This window comes from Chamaea fasciata, unplaced genomic scaffold, assembly GCF_029207755.1.
Source record: "Chamaea fasciata isolate MVZ Bird 193981 ecotype frontalis unplaced genomic scaffold, bChaFas1.0.hap1 SCAF_2, whole genome shotgun sequence".
NCBI lineage: Eukaryota > Metazoa > Chordata > Aves > Passeriformes > Sylviidae > Chamaea > Chamaea fasciata.
This window is the reverse complement of record NW_027094087.1, coordinates 67,106,769-67,124,086: the sequence shown is the minus strand read 5'-3', so window position 1 is coordinate 67,124,086 and position 17,318 is coordinate 67,106,769. Positions and strand designations below refer to the sequence as shown.

Here is a 17,318-nt window from a genome sequence, read left to right as displayed (position 1 = left end):
ACAAAAGGATGTCTTCAATAGTGTAGGAATTGAAATTACTTGTTTCCAGTACAGCTACCTTACTCCATTTGTATAAAAGGGTATATCTAAAACAGAGTGTCTCCTAACATACACATTCTCTTAACAATTATTACTTCAGTAAGAATTTTACTTTTCTTTTTTTCCAAAGGAGAGAAGAGGAATTAGAATTAAAACCAGGAAAAGATAGAAAAAACCAGAAAAATAAAATGATAGACTGAAACAAAAAGTCCTATTATTTTTCTCCAAGTTTCATTTTTGTGGAGCTGTACTTCTAACAGATTTAGTGTCAGTAGACTCTACTTAAGTCGTCATGAATGACATCGCAATTTTTCTTCAGTCAAAATTATAAGATAGATATATATCGCAAAAAATTATTTTAAGAGCTGATACAATTTTTTTTCATGCACTGTTGACACTAATCTACTGCTAGTTATGTCTCTTGTTTTGAGGAACTCATCATTACATAAGTGAAGTTCATCAAAACATTACATTATTGAGATGCAACCCCTTTTGAAAATGGAGAGTTTTGACACGTTTAACATTTTTTTCATCCGTTACAGTGATAACCAAGACTCCAACACAAATTAAATGTTCTCTAATTTCTGTGAAAGAGTGTGTAAATTGATCATCTGGAAAGCTATATTGAAGCTATAAATAATTAATTTCTGAATTTACAGATGAAATGTTAACATTTCAAACACAGGTTCAGTTCAAAACTAGACACTGCTGATGTTTATGATAAACCATAAATCTCATTGACTAGCCCCCATATATTACATTTTTATAGCCTAGAAACTAATATTGGAATTGCAGCATTTTTAGATCAAGGAAGCCGATCTACTACGTTCCACTACAAACTACTGTCTGTCATTTAAAACTAGTGTAGGAATCTAAACACTGAATTCAGAATACATAACAAAGAAGATGCATATCATTTGAAATGCTTGTTTTTATCTTTGCTGCTTTTCCATTGAATCTGTGCTGCTTCTGTGCAACTGTTTTCCACTGTAGAAACTCCATCCTGCTGCCTTGCTTCTCGTGAGCGTATTTACAAAACTAGTGATGTAGCTGGGCCTGCCTCTGCTATTTCATCTCTCTCTCACAAACTGAAGGGTGGGTATGCATGCCAACATAGCAAGGTTATTCAGATATTTTTACCTGCCTAATGTTTTGGGTTTGTTTGGTTGCTGGTTTTCTCCTTCCATTCATTTTCATTTCATTCCTGTAATAAAATAATGTTTTGAAAGCGTATGTTCAAGTTTGGTATTTGTTGGGAGCTCATCTGATGTAATCATTGATTGTTGCCTTCCTGAGTTGCAGCAGCTCCAAGATACACAATCTAGCTGTCTCTGCTTTGTAAAATGGAAAGTGACTCCTAGTCTGTTTTCAAACAATAGGCAAAAGAAGTATATAAGAAGAAACAGGAAATAAAATCTGGGAATTTTTTTTTTTTTTGCTTGCTTACAGACAAAGCAGCTTGCTATTTTATGTGGTTTTTCATTTAGATTTTTCTTTTTGTGCTGATACTCTTGAATGCTACTTAGGATTATTTATATATGCAAATCCAAACCTTTGTTCTTTTAAAAAACAAAATACTTTCATTTTTGGAAGCCATTGTTAGGCTATACCTTTCATAAGCAGTTTTACTCTGGAATGTTTTCCTCATTTCTATTTGCTAATCATGTATGTACTTTAAATTTGATACTTTGCTGTGTGGCTTGAAGTGTTCTGTGTCCTCTAAAATGATTGTCATATTTCACTTTTTTTTTCCCCCCCTCTTTTATGAGGCATTCTGTAAAAGTTTCAATCTAAAGTATTTTCTCATCTGGCAGACCGGGAAAAATGTGTATAAAAGTAATTCCAATTTGCATTTCAGAATTTATCAGTCACAAAATAAGCATCTCAAAATAGCTCATCAGTAAAACTGGTGAATGACTAAGCTGGAATGGTTGAAATGCTTGAACTGATATTTCTGAAACTTTTTTTTTTCTTTTAACAAGAACAATCATTTTATAAATCACAATGTACTATGTTATTTCTTGCCTTCCTATTCCACCTCCCCCCTCCAAGTGAAGAGCAATTATAGAACTTGTAAAAATAAAGACGGATTAGACTCTCAAAATTGGCTAGGATGATAAATACTTGAGATAGTCACATTATAGTCCACTGCTTACACATAATGTATTATTCGTGAATATAGGCACAATATTTCTTCTCTGCTCAGAAAAGTATGAACCTCTGCCATGTCTTGGGAAGGCAGGAGAGTACCCTGACTTTCAGGCTTGTTAAATACTCAAATATAATTCATTACCTTCACTTTTTCCTGTTGTTGTTAATTTTATTGTAAGATATATTTAAATATGGAAATAGCAAATAAATAATTTTTTATGACCTGAGGAAGCATCTTGGTTGCTAAATTTTGCTCAAAATCTTTCTTGGTTTTTTGGTTGTTTTTTTAATACTGTGAGAGATAATAGTAGGAAAAAATTGCATCTATATATTTTCTAGAGCAGGGATATGGGTTGGTGATTGAGAACTGCATGAAGTTACTTCAGATCCCATAATGCATAAGAAAGTAGACACTGATTTCACATCTTCTAATACTGAAGGTACTTGATAAAAGGTGGCTGTCTATCCTGTTCCCATTAGAAATCAAGGCTTAAATTTGCAAATATTCTCTCATTAATTGAACCTTCATTTTTTAACAAATATTTGCTTTCCAAAAAATATGCCCAGACAAGTGCAAATAACCCTTTCATATCTAGAAAAGTAAAATATTCCTAAATACTGTGTCCTAATTCTGCAGGCCTTACTCGGGAAACACTTCTTATGTTTGACTAATGAAAGCCCATTCAAATCAAAAGGATTTAACTCTGCATTCAAGATTTTGCAGTGTAAGGGTTTATGGAGAGATAGCTGTATTAACTGCTGCATTGCTTGCCAGTAATTCCCATGTTGCTTGGATTAATTTTAAAAATACAATTCTACAAGAGAGACTTGGTTCACAGAGGTATCAGAAGCAGATTGCCTTAATAAGCTACTTTCTGCATATACTTGTTTTGTATGTACTTTCACTAAGCTACCTGTAGTTCTTACAGCTCTTACAGTCTTACAGCTCTGTAGATTAATATGTGTACAACGTCAGTGTGCATAGGAATAATAAATTAGTTCATCAGGGTTGAGGACGTCATAGACCAGACTTAGCCATTTAACTTAGCATTTGAAAAAGTGTGTTTTGGAGGGGGAGTTAAAGTGTTTCGGTAGCAGAACATTGGGTAGACTGTGGACTTTAAAAAGTAGATTCCATAGATTATCAATTTGAGTAGTTTTGATCGTATTTGCAAGCCTCTTGCCCAGTTTGCCTTACTGACAGTGTTTACTTCCTACAATTCCTGACTTTTGAGCATTATAGAAAATAAATCTGGCAATACATTTGATCTCTATGCAAGTCTCATGTTGCAGTCAGCCTGTCACGCGTTGAAATACATAAATAGTTCCTGGTTTCTGTTGCAACTGTGGTAAACTTAGTTAACTCCTGGAATTTTACCTAAGGATGTAAATTGTGCTTCTTTTACTAGCGATTTGTAGAAAGAGTGAACTGTGCCTTTTGATACCTCTATAGTAGTGTTTTCTCTGTAGAAACTTCCTAACACTTGTTTCTGTGTATCTTTGGGCAAAGAAATGTATCAAAAATATTCTAGGGGGAAAAAGATCCCTTCATGTTTCCTTTCATTTTGATGTGAACAGAAGCATGTGTTTGATCTTTATCTTGTGTTCAGGTCTTTAGTCCTTGTTTTGGACTATTAAAGGTGTCACTGTCAACATGTAACAATTCAATTATGAAATATTACACAGGTGACCGAATGAATTTCACAGGAGCTGCTCGCCCCATTTCTCCAGCAGGAAAATCAGACATGTCATCAAAGCACAGAGCCGACTGCAGGTCACCCAAGCTGGATGTGCGGATGAACAGAGCTGCTGCCGAGCAGAAGAAACCCAGAAATACCGATGGCTTGTCAGCCAGCGAGTGTCTGATGCTGAAATCAGATGCTGCAAAGCTGCGGTCAGACTCGCACAGCAGATCCTTGTCACCAAATCACAACACTTTGCAGACACTAAAAACTGATGGAAGAACAACTCCTGGTCTGAGAGCTGAATCTCCAGGGCCAGGAACCCGATCGTCTTCTCCAAAGACAAAGACACTTACAGGCATTAGATCTGGTGCTAGTTCTCCACGATCCTCATCACCCCATGACAAAACTCTACCTCAGAAAGCTTCATCCCCTGTAAAAACAAAGCTTGATCCTCCTCGAGAACGCTCCAAATCAGATTCTTACACGTTAGATCCAGACACCCTTCGCAAAAAGAAAGTGCCACTAACAGAACCCTTAAGGGGGAGGTCCACTTCACCCAAACCAAAAATTATTGCAAAAGATGGAAAAACTGCACCAGAAACTGAAAATAGAGCTCCTTCCCCTCATGTCGTACAAGAAAATCTTCACAGTGAGGTAGTTGAAGTCTGTACTTCGAGTACTTTAAAGACTGACAGCATTACAGATACCACCTGTGAAGACAATACCGAATTCAGAAGTCTGGATGATGCTTCTAATAAAGTTCATTTCAGCATTGGAAAAGCACCACTGAAGGATGAGCAAGACATGAGAGCATCTCCAAAAGTGAGCCGTAAATGTGCTGGCAGGCACACTAGACCCAAAAAGGAAAAATCCAACTTCCTTTTCAAAGGGGATGGATCAAAGCCCATAGAGCCTGCCAAGCAAGCAATGTCACCTTCTGTTGCTGAATGTGCTCGAGCCGTATTTGCTGCATTTCTTTGGCATGAAGGAATAGTTCATGATGCCATGGCATGCTCATCCTTTTTGAAGTTTAATCCAGAACTGTCCAAAGAGCATGCACCTATACGAAGCAGTCTTACTCAACAACCAGCAGAGGAAAAAGAAACTAAGTTGAAAAATAGACATTCATTGGAAATATCATCTGCTCTTAACATGTTCAACATCTCACCTCATGGACCAGATATATCTAAAATGGGTAGCATCAATAAAAACAAAGTCCTCTCAATGTTAAAAGAACCACCTCTGCATGAAAAGTGTGAGGATGGAAAAACTGAAACTACCTCCTTTGAAACATCTAGTCATCACACAATGAAATCCAAGTCTCCTCTTCCATTAACGCTGCAGCACTTAGTAGCTTTCTGGGAAGACATTTCTTTAGCGACTATTAAAGCAGCTTCCCAAAACATGATTTTTCCAAGTCCTGGTTCTTGTGCAGTGTTAAAGAAGAAGGAAAGTGACAAAGATAACAAGAAAGCCAAAAAGGAGAAAAAGAAAAAAGAAAAGGTTGAGGCTAGGCCAAGGGGAAATCTTTTTGGTGAGATGGCCCAGCTTGCAGTGGGAGGACCTGAAAAAGACACCATCTGCGAGCTGTGTGGAGAGTCCCATCCATATCCAGTGACTTACCACATGAGACAAGCTCATCCAGGTAAGACTCAATATTTTTCATTCCCATGTCCGTCCATGAAGTATATTTCACACACATGTTTGGGTGTTAGTTGCTGTTACAAAAATATGTCAAGCCATCCTTTCTGTTATATACACTAAACTAAAAGTTACACTTGCATACAGATTATTTACACATCTTTGTGTATAGTTAATTTTAAGTAGTTATGGATCTAAAGTTTCAAAGTTGTTTGAAACAAGGTCAGAATAATGCTCTGACTTTGCAGTAGCTCTTCAGAAATATGCCATGTTTTACACTGGAGGATTTGAAACTCTGCTGAAAAAACTGAAAAAAAAATGAGATGGGTTGGTTAGGGTCTATATTGACAGAAGTTTCCTTTTACTTTTCTGCTGTCAAGAGTAGAAAACTTCTGTCTGGTCTGTCAGTACTAGGTGTCAGTGACTTAATATTTTTGATGTACTTCTTGGTATGTACTTTTTTTTAGCTCTGTGTGTGTAAAGTCCTGAATCTTTCTGAGAAACTCCAGTCGGCAAAAGAATATCCTGCATTCCCTCTTAAGCTTTGTTAGCTAGGAGGCAAGATTTTTATGTTTGTTAAATCACAGATATTGTTGGCTAACTTATAATACTGATCTTACCATAACTTAGCTGTTTGACTAGGGAGCTGTTCATGCTTTGGACAAGTTCTTTATAAAAACTTGAGAACTACAGTGCATTTGTATTCTTTGGACACTGGTGGGGCATATGGACAAGACCCTTGTTTTGTAACCAGTTCAGACATACAGAAAAGCAGAAATTTAGGCCAGAAAAAGACAAGCATCTTCCTTTCCTCTTCATCCCTCTTCTACAGCAATGAGCAACAGAATAAGAATCCTGCTTTTGAAACAACTTGTTCTCACCTTTCCCTAATGCAGGTTGTGGCCGCTACGCAGGTGGCCAAGGTTACAACAGCATTGGGCACTTCTGTGGAGGATGGGCTGGGAATTGTGGCGATGGTGGCATTGGAGGGAGCACGTGGTATTTGGTGTGCGATCGGTGCAGGGAAAAGTATCTCCGTGAAAAGCAAGCAGCAGCAAGAGAGAAGGTATTTTCTGCTCACGTGTTTAACTTTGTCTGCTTAATAGTGCTGTGTTTTTAATGGGAATAGTACAAAGGTGTTTTTCTTGCACTGGCCTTCAAGGATTAATTTCAAAATCTTGCTTAAAGTATGCAAATATGTTCATGTTAACAATGCTAATTTGACTTCATTTTTTAAACTAAACTTTTTGAAACTTTTTGAATGCAAAATTAATCCTGAGGCAAATGTCAAAACTATCAGCTGTTCCTTAAATGTTTGCAAAGGTAGGAAAATAATAGACATGCGTTTTGTCATAGAAGGTATTTTACGGCAGGTAGAATTAAGCAACTGTATTATGAGCTAGGTTGTCAGATTTTCCTGTGGTGAATCTAATTATGCCTTATTTAAATTTATCTAGATTAAACAATCTAGGAGAAAACCAATGCAAGTTAAGACACCTCGTGCCTTGCCAACTATGGAAGCTCATCAAGTGATTAAAGCCAATGCACTGTATTTGCTGTCACTGAGTAGTGCTGCTGAACCCAGTATCCTCTGTTATAACCCTGCAAAAGCATTCCAATCTCAACTTCCCAGTCTCAAAGAAGGAATTTCTGAAGACTTTCCCATTAAGATGCCATGTCTCTATCTACAGACATTAGCAAGGTAATTAGAGGAAGTGTATGAATATACACTCATCTGTGTAGATTATTGGATAAAAATGTGTATGTAAACTAAACTAAAACTTACATAGAGAAAGACATATTCCTAACTCTTTGTGATGTTTTTTTCTTCTGTTTTGATCCATGATCTTATTCAATTTTTTAGACTGTATTTTCTCCTAGAGTCAAATATGCCCTAAGTAGCTTTCAGATGCTAAATATTTTATAACAGTTCAGTTTCTGTCCAAAGAATTCCAAATATCCCAAGGAGTTTAACTTAGTAGCAGACATGTGCTACTTTTTTCTCTTCACAGTTAAAAATAGTAAAAAGGAAACCAGAAGACTTGTGCTTACTTGGTAATTCTAAGTAAATTTCACTGTAGTGTCTCATGTTTATGTTGGGTAGATGTTTGGACCTAAACTACATTCTGGAAATACCTGATGAAAATAATAGAAGATAGAAAAGGGTGATCCCCACTACGTGTTAGTTGAGAATGCCAGTGTATCTTCCATGAACACTTTAAAGTCGCAACCAGCTTAAAAGCATTAATAGGTGAAGTGTAAATGAATAGCGCTGGCTTACAAATTGTATTGGCAAATAACTTTTGTGTACGTGTGTGTTTCAGCAATTTTTAGTCTTTAATCCTTATTTTAAAATCTCATTTGATGTAGGCACCATCATGAAAATTTTGTTGGGTACCAGGATGACAACCTCTTCCAGGACGAGATGAGATACTTGCGCTCAACTTCAGTACCTGCGCCATACATCTCTGTTACTCCAGACGCAAGCCCTAATGTCTTCGAAGAGCCAGAGAGTAACATGAAATCTATGCCCCCAAGGTACTTCCTTGTAATTCCAGGAACTACATACAAATGTTAAAGCAGTAGCATAACATTATTTAAAAAAATAAAAAAAAAGGAAAACATTGCTGCAGCTAAGGAGCTGAAGTATCAGATCAGTCTCTGCAATGTCAGCATAAAAGCCAAAAGGTTATGAAGCTGTAGTTAGGAAATTTTCAGTGAATCATAGCATATCAGGTGTATTTTCAACGGTTAGCAGTGGAATATGTTTGGATATGTAAATATGCAAGGAATATACAAATCAGAACTGAAACTTTTTACTGTACTTCAAACCAATTACTTCTCTTTAGAAAGATCCTGGGTTTACATCTCAGATACAAAAAAACTATTTCTTCTGATGATAAGCACTCTTAGCGTACAGAGAAATTTATCCATAGCCTTTACTTCCTGCCTGCTTATTTCCCCATAGAGAAAAATATTGCAGAATCTACAGAACTTGAAGAAGTGATCTAAAGATCAATAATCCAAATACTGTAACTGTTGCAAACTCCTTGAAAATGTAGCAGTTTTTTTGACTGTATATCTGTTCTTTACCACAACTCTTTGAGTGCAGATTAATGACCTTCTTGAAAGGAAGTAGCCATTGTTCTCCTTTCAGGATTTAGTTCTGAAAGGAAGTTTGAACAGCAGGAAATTTCATTACCTTACACTTTTCAAAGCAGATGTTGCTGCTTTGTTCTGTGAGACATATAAATATCACTGAAGGAATGACAGTGCTCTCTAGGACCAAGAGTGCTAGATGGTTTCTGCCAGGTTAAGCCACTTTCTTGTCTCGCTAATTTTACTGTTATCTAATTCAAGGAAGTATAAAAATTTTTGTTTCACCAGGGGAGAAAAATGGCTCTTACTATTAATAATAGTCCAGAATCTACTTAGATGCTCAGTGTTTTCAGATGTCAGTGATTCCTCATATTATAGTGAGGATGTAATGAAGAGAAAATTTGCTTTTAATCTGTTTTTATTTCAATTTGTTGTATTTCATACTGACTGCACAAATAGTTTATTGGAATACTACAATCTATAATGTAGTCTTTTCAGAAATAGAACTTTTCTAACAAAACTCCTTAAGAGTGCATCGTATTGGTATATTCCTTTATTAAAACTGTGGACACCATGGTCTCCTGAGGCCTATAGGGACAGCATAAGCTGGGAGTCCTTCTGCAGACTGTAAGAAGTCCACTGAAGGTAAGGAGTAAAACATGTCAGAGGTATAGCCGTAGCAATTGAAGTTTGACTTTAAGGCTGTTGATGTTAGAATCTATTACTTTACATAAAGTTCCAAATTTCAGTTGGCTTGCATATTAAAAATTCACTTCATAGATGTTTTCACATGCATTCTCAGGAGAAGTTTGGTCTGAAACTTCAATTTAGGCATGATCTCAGTGTTTGTATCCCTCTAAAAGAAATACCTAAATTCTTGGAACTCACCATGTCCATCATTACATTTGTTTATAAAGCACTTGCATGCTTTTTCACCATGTGTAATTCTAATACATGCTCCTTCTTTTCCAGCATTTAAACAGTTATTAGGTACATAAGACAGTTTCATGCAGTAGTAACATTGTGATTATGAAATGCATGTATCCTTATTAATTATTGGTGTATAATTCAGATGTACTCCATATATTTGTTAATGGGTGTATTACTTCATTGATTTCTTCGTAGTTTGGAAACCAGTCCAATCACAGATACAGATCTTGCAAAGCGCACAGTCTTTCAAAGATCATATTCAGTTGTTGCATCAGAATATGACAAACAGCACTCGATTTTGCCAGCACGTGTCAAGGCAATCCCCAGGAGACGAGTCAACAGTGGAGATGCGGGTAAGAGCACAGCCATCAGAAGCAGGGGAGAATGATTCGAGGATTTGCAGTTCTTCTTGGAAACTGTAGACAAATATATTTTTTATAAATACATGTAGTGACGTTTTAGTTACAAAACAAAATAATAGTAAACATTAGGTTTTTGCTAATTGGCACAGAATTAGCCTAAAATTGGATTAGGATTTACTGTAATTCTAAAATTTGTGGTGAATCTTCTGTGCCTGATTTAAAAGTAAAGGTGGTGTTTTCATTCTCAGTTGAAGCATCATTTTTCCATATTGTTTTTTTAATGCAGTTTTGTCTCAGAAAAAAAAATCAATTCTGAAAGTGCTTTATTGTTTCTCATTTTTACTGTGGCTATAAAATTGAAATGCACAAGGAATCTAATGTATGCATATTTTTATGCTTTTGAATAGAAGTGGGGTCCTCTCTCCTGAGACATCCATCTCCTGAACTTTCTCGGTTAATCTCCGCCCACAGCTCTCTTTCCAAAGGAGAGAGAAATTTCCAGTGGCCAGTATTGGCATTTGTAATCCAGCATCATGATCTGGAAGGACTTGAAATAGCAATGAAACAAGCCTTACGGAAATCTGCTTGCCGAGTCTTTGCCATGGAGGTATTTATGTCCTGATGGCTCTTGTATGATTAAAATAAGGTGGTCATAAATTCTGTCTTGGAATTTTTTTAAGATTATGCTATGTTCCCTGTAATATAGTTGTCATTTTAATAAACTGTTTTAGCTACAGAGCAATAATGTCTTACTTGAAGACCTTTGCATTATTATTTGCTTGTCCAAATCATCAGTGCACCTCCTTACATAAATGCTTTTGGAAATGGTTTTGCTCCCGGTTTGCTTAACCAGTTGATAACACCTTGTATGTAATTTGTTTTAGGCCTTCAACTGGCTTCTTTGTAATGTCATTCAAACAACTTCTCTTCATGATATCTTATGGCATTTTGTGGCTTCCCTGACTCCTGCACCTGTAGAGCCTGAAGAAGAAGAGGATGAAGAAAATAAATCAAACAAAGAAAATGCAGAACAAGTAAGTGAGGTTCTGCTGATTTTGTAGGCAAATTAAAAATACTTCCATGTGAAAAAAAACAATCCTTAATCATCCCTCTGTGAAACAAAACCTTAAATTGTAGTTGAATTCATATTGTAGACATAGATTAGTTTTTCTTCTTGATCATCACTTCCTATGTGCTGATGAATCACGAGGTCTTCTAAAGCATTATTTTTTAGTATTCATGGGAAATAAGAAAGCAAAAAAACCACAAGCTCATTGCTAATCCATTTTTAAAAAATAACCATTTGCTTCCTATTTCTCCTTTGCCTTGCAACAAGAGAGAAGAGAAAATATTTTTTAGAGAAGCTTTGTGGTTTGGTTTACTGTGACTTTCAGTATTCTAAGAAAAGTCCATAGTTAATTATAACAGTGCATAGTTAATTTATGTACTGCTGTGTATATGTATATGTATAAATAATTAAATAAGTAATTAAATGTGCACTAAGTATACTTAATTTAGTGATTTAAGAAAAATGTATAGTTCTGAAAACGTAGCGTGCAAAATGGTATCGTCTAACATGTCTTCCAAAAGATATGTTCATACAACCTCTTCTAGATTTAGCTCTGATTTCAAACATTATCATGTCCACAATGAATAGCTAAAAAAAATTATGCTAGTGCTGTCAGTAAGTCAGGATAATCTTTATCACTTCAAATCTAATCCAGTTTTGAAATTAGTTGTTCTGAAATTAGTCTTTTCAGCAGTGTAACCTGGTACACTGCTTTTCTGACACTGACACATCTTAACTAAGAGTTATTATTTTCACAGCTCTAATGAAATGCAGCAGCTGATAATATTAGCTTAGTTATCAAGTTTGCTATGGCTGGATTTTGCTGCTCAGATAAAGTTGGTTTCAACTGCTGGAATATGTTATTTATTTCTGGTTTGGTTTTTTTGTTTTCAAATTATTGCAGTGTAATGCTTCACATCTTTAAATCATGAGAAAGATGTGACACTATACAATATACTTCCCAAATTCCCCATTTGAGGCTCATGTGTAATTTATTGTAAAAACTCTCAAATTCTCTGCCAGGAACTGTGTCAAGTTCACATTCATTGTAAGATTGTTGCAGTTACTCTTAAATAGCAGAAATGTTTTTGTTAACTTAGCCTTTTGTCTCAGAAAGTCTGTTAGTAACAAATTCCTTTGCTCTGTAGGAAAAAGACACACGAGTGTGTGAACACCCTCTGTCGGATATAGTGATTGCTGGGGAAGCTGCTCACCCCTTACCCCACACTTTTCATCGCCTTCTTCAGACAATCTCTGATCTTATGATGTCTCTTCCCAGTGGTAGTGCATTACAGCAAATGGCCTTAAGGTAAGCACAAATCAAAATTCTTGAAAAGGCTGGAAATGTTCTTGAGTGCCAGGTTAAAAGATTTTGCAATGTAAATAGGATGCTTGAAAACTTTGTCTGTGAAGGAGCACATCTATCCTTACCACTAGAGAAAAGTTACATAGAAGACGCTTAGGTGTTTATACATATAAATAATGGTATAAAAGACTTTGTAGAGAGAAAAGTACTTTCTTTTGAATTCTGTACTGTGTCCACTATGAAAAAGAAAACATCTTACAGAATAATGGGGTAGGATCTGCATGTATGTGCATGGTAGTGTAGTACCCTTTGCTCAGAAATCTGTCACCTGGATAGTATCTTTAAACTTGGAGATTTTTTCCTATGCATTTGTCTCAAAGACACAAAATTAATAATAATGGTTGCATTTACTATTAAAGTTCTACTGCTTTCTTCAAAATGGTACACTGGAAACACTTCAGATCCTGCAAAATTTGAAGTTAAATGTTTATAGAAAATACTTCGAGAAGTAAAAATGTAATTAATAGTTTCATGGGTAAGTTATGTCTTTTGCCAACATTCAAAATTTCAAAGTCAACTTAATGTGTTTTCAGGTGCTGGAGTCTTAAATTCAAACAATCTGATCACCAGTTCCTGCACCAGAGCAATGTTTTTCATCATATCAACAATATTTTGTCTAAATCTGATGATGGAGATAGTGAAGAGAGTTTCAGTATCAGCGTTCAGTCTGGTTTTGAAGTCATGAATCAGGCAAGTATTACAGCTCTGGCTCAGAAGCAGAGATCATTTGTGAACAGTCTGTACTTCCGATGATGGTTCTCTTTAAATAAAAAGATTCCTTGTTGAAATGTCATATTTCCTTGAACATATCTCAGTTTGGGATCTTGTCCCTGCTGTTTAGGCTCTCGTATTTAGCTTTAGGTTGAAATATTGACTCTTAGCCTGTCTATCACTCAAACCTGAATTTTGGAGCAGTGCTTGTTTGCAAGTGAATTTTTTGGGGAATGTCATGGAGTTGGTTAACTTTTTAAATGTTGTGTACTTCTAGTTCTTCTTTGCTTACATCGTTTTCCTTCTGTTATTCCAAGGGGCATGAATAATACTTCTGTTTAATATTTTTAAAGTGTTTTCTTCCATTTACTAATATACATTTAGGCATTCGCTAATATATTCAGCTCTTAGCTATTAATGTGTCCTTTAGTTTAAAGGACTGAATAATTTCAATCAATAAAGGACAAATTTCTTGGCAAGCACATTCGTCAAAACAGAAATGTCTTGTGTTGTTTTAAAAATTGTAAATCATGCCTGTATTTGGGCTTGCTCTCAAGTATTTTAAAAATTTCCATTTGTTTTCACAGGAACTGTGTATAGTAGTTTGTCTGAAAGACCTAACCAGCATTGTTGACATTAAAACATCGAGCCGACCTGCCATGATTGGTAGTTTAACAGACGGGTCTACAGAAACGTTCTGGGAGTCAGGAGATGAGGACAAAAACAAAACCAAAAATATCACAATTAACTGTGTAAAAGGAATTAATGCACGTTACGTTTGTGTTCATGTAGACAATTCCAGAGATCTCGGGGTAAGAGGAAAATAAAACTGCCTCTCATTGAAGGTGCATAGTCCGAGCTGTATGTGTTTATCAATCGAGGAGTGCTGTTTTCTTTGTCAGTTGATAATTCTAATTCAGAAATTCACATTTCAAAATAAAGTTTCCAAGTCCTGTGATTTAGAAAGCAGAAACTGTTATAATCAGACCAGTCTGCCTGACTTTGCAGTTACATTAAAACTGAAACTGGGAAACTTAGTGTCATTTTCTATTTCAGATGCATTTTCAATCATTTAATTATTTTAAGTTACTTTTCTTGCTCATGGTTTCTACAGAAGCACTGAAATAAGGAGCTCTCATAAAATCCAAATTTTCTAGACTTTCTACATTTTTATTATTGATCTGTACAGCAATGTTACATATATATCTGTATTTCAACTACAGCTTTTAATACAAAGAATAGACTGTGTTAGAGAGCTCTATTTTGGAATTCTTTGTCCTTGCTTTAGATGATGGGCATTTTTTTGTAATGAAGCAATTTTTCTCATTTATGTATGTACTCTGCTAATACAGAAGTAGTAGTCAGAGCTGTCTAAGTTGAAGTGTTTAATTCTTATTTTGCTTGTTTGTTGCAGAACAAAGTGACTTCCATGACCTTCCTAACTGGCAAGGCAGTAGAAGATCTCTGTAGAATAAAGCAGGTAAACATTTTAACAGTTGATATAGAAAAATTGCTGTCATTTCTTTGTGCACATACCAGAGATTTTTTTGAGCAAATAGTTTCCATTTCTTATGGTAGATAAATTACTTAGCAAATATCAGACATCATACTAAGCCTTGGAAAATGCTGTATTATTAATGACAGAATTCAGCTATGTATACTGACTACTGATCAAGCCTTTATTCTTCTACTGAAACAGAACAGGGTTATGAAGATATTCCTTAGATTAATTTAGTTTTAATTACTATATGGAAACTTATCCTTTCAGCTATAGAGGGTTTCCAAAAAGCACTCACATAACACAGGCAGGGACTGATTCAGCTTTGCTCCCTCTTTGCTCTGACACTTTTGCAGCAGCTTTTTACCTTCCAGCACACCCACATACTGTATCCTGTCTCATGGTATTAAAAAGAGAAGTTCCCCTTGTCTGCTGCAGTACAGTTCCATGCAGACACAGAGAATTAATATAGAAATGGGAAAGAACAAATATTAGCTTGATAATAAATGAGCCCATGGATAGGAGAGAGGGCTCACTTGGCTCAGGGCTTGGGTTTCTCTGAGTAGTGATGGGAGGCACCACACCCAATCAGTGCTTGGTTTCCAGTAGTGACATTGCAGTTTCATATGAAATACGTGATTTCATATAGCTTTTTTTTTTTAACAGTACTTATTTTAAAATAAACCTAATTTGATACAGTGCATCTCCCTTTTTTACAGTTAAGTACTGCTTGTCTTGGGAAGGGTAGCAAATCCTGACTTCCAGAGAATAACAATTTCTTTGGCAGGGGTTTGTGTGAATAGAGATGAGATAATATATCTAATGATAATTGTGTGTTATATTTTCAGTTAAATTGTAGCGCCTGATTTTTTCTTTTTTTCATAAAAGTAGTGACCAAATACTAGTTTAAAGAGTTGTTTCTTAAATATATGAACTGTTGCTTTGAGGATAAAAGAGATAGGTAGGTCAGTATTTCTAATCAGCTTTACAGATAAAACAGAAATGGCTACATGTCACTTTTTAATCTGAGCTCAGGAGGTTGAATATTTTTATGATTAAACACAAGTCTTACTGCTCAGGTTGAGATTTTCATTACAAGCATAGTATTTGTTACAGTGATATATGATAGGTGACTTTTTGTTTGATGTAATGTCAGTTTACAACTTTATATTCCTCTTCAATAGGTAGACTTGGATTCAAGACATATTGGCTGGGTAACAAGTGAACTTCCTGGGGGTGATAATCACATCATCAAAATTGAGTTGAAGGGTCCGGAGAACACGTTGCGAGTTCGACAAGTAAAAATTCTTGGTTGGAAGGATGGTGAAAGCATTAAAATAGCAGGCCAGATATCTGCAAGCGTGGCTCAACAAAGGAACTGTGAATCTGAGACACTGCGAGTATTCCGACTTATAACATCCCAGGTGGGATTTCAATGATGTGTTACACAGCTGGAGTTACTATGAATTGCAGACTTTAGGTGCTTTATGTTTTAATGGAAAATGTCACATCTGCACAAGTTTATCTTTGAGATACGCTCATTATCATTGTCTTTCTTCCAGGTATTTGGGAAACTTATCTCTGGAGATGCTGAGCCAACCCCAGAACAAGAAGAAAAAGCACTGTTGTCTTCCCCAGAAGGAGAAGAAAAAGTACACAATGTATTTATTTGTATTCTATCAATAATCCTTTGCTGAAAAAAATGATCCGGGATGATTTTCAGTAGTTGTTCTGTTTCTTATGCTGCATAATTTTTAGATCAAAACAGAAGTAAACTGTCGCAATTGCTTATTTTTAAAATATCATAGTGTATTTTTAGTAGTAAACCACAGTGTCTTTCTTTTAAAGTAAATTATAACTGAGGCAAAGGCATTTAATGGAAACACCACAGTAATGGTAATGCAGATGATACCTACAATAACAGAACTACTTAACACGTGTAGTAATGGTCAACCTGAAAGTCCTGGCTATTATCTTTTGCCTCAAGAGAGGCTCTGTTAATATGTAGAGAAAAAGTATGAAGAAACTACACTCCACTTGTTTTGCCTATTATTTCATTTGATGCTTACATTCCCCTTACCAAGAGAAAGTCAATACATTGAAGAGGTATTTGTTAAGCATAGTTAAATTGATCTTGCTTATATATCTTCCTGTAAAATTAGCTACTAACTTATAAAACACAGTTTGTTGATACAGTCCATGCTAATTGCTACAGTAATTAGGAAGTTTTCTTGAAACTTTTGATCTAATGTTAAATATGCTTTTTATGAAGGCAACATCAGATGCAGACCTGAAGGAGCACATGGTAGGGATCATATTCAGCCGGAGCAAACTGACAAATTTGCAGAAACAGGTTTGTTCCATTTGAAATTATTTGAGGATTAAGTCTTGGTTTCTTGTAATAAATAAGTTAATTTTCAGTGAATATTACTGTGAAGATTTTCACAATAATACAGCTGTTGATTAATTTTGAAATTTTTTAGTTTAGTAAGTTAAGCAGAATCTACTCTTCTGTCACATATCTTTGCAAACATTGTAGTCTCGTAAAAATGCTTTTTACCTTGCTGTTGATTCTAAAATTTTTTTAATCTTTCCGACTATTAAACTGAACAAGAGATTATTTTAATAATGCTTTTTATTTGTGTGTTTTGAGTAAATGTATTTCTTAGGAGGTTTATGTGGAGTGGTTTTTTAGCCTGAATTGTATGTAAAAAGTAAATTAAAAGTCAGGATATGAAATAAATTTTTTTTTTAAATTGATTTACGT

At 35.4% G+C, this 17,318-nt stretch overlaps 1 protein-coding gene across 16 annotated transcripts in view; it reads left to right on the top strand.

Moving 5' to 3' along the window:
* Positions 1–17,318, top strand: part of MYCBP2 (MYC binding protein 2) — a 173,712-nt gene that overhangs the window by 139,765 nt on the left and 16,629 nt on the right. For 14 of the 16 annotated variants that reach the window (XM_066176316.1, XM_066176313.1, XM_066176315.1 and 11 more), the window contains 14 exons: positions 3,877–5,520; positions 6,413–6,582; positions 6,974–7,218; positions 7,887–8,054; positions 9,741–9,898; positions 10,315–10,514; positions 10,792–10,941; positions 12,125–12,285; positions 12,876–13,032; positions 13,641–13,865; positions 14,468–14,533; positions 15,736–15,975; positions 16,114–16,212; positions 16,824–16,904. In XM_066176316.1, the coding sequence (XP_066032413.1) occupies positions 3,877–5,520; positions 6,413–6,582; positions 6,974–7,218; positions 7,887–8,054; positions 9,741–9,898; positions 10,315–10,514; positions 10,792–10,941; positions 12,125–12,285; positions 12,876–13,032; positions 13,641–13,865; positions 14,468–14,533; positions 15,736–15,975; positions 16,114–16,212; positions 16,824–16,904 (3,764 nt within the window). The remainder of the gene's footprint in view (positions 1–3,876; positions 5,521–6,412; positions 6,583–6,973; positions 7,219–7,886; positions 8,055–9,740; positions 9,899–10,314; positions 10,515–10,791; positions 10,942–12,124; positions 12,286–12,875; positions 13,033–13,640; positions 13,866–14,467; positions 14,534–15,735; positions 15,976–16,113; positions 16,213–16,823; positions 16,905–17,318) is intronic. The other 2 variants (XM_066176328.1, XM_066176314.1) reach the window with 1 other exon arrangement.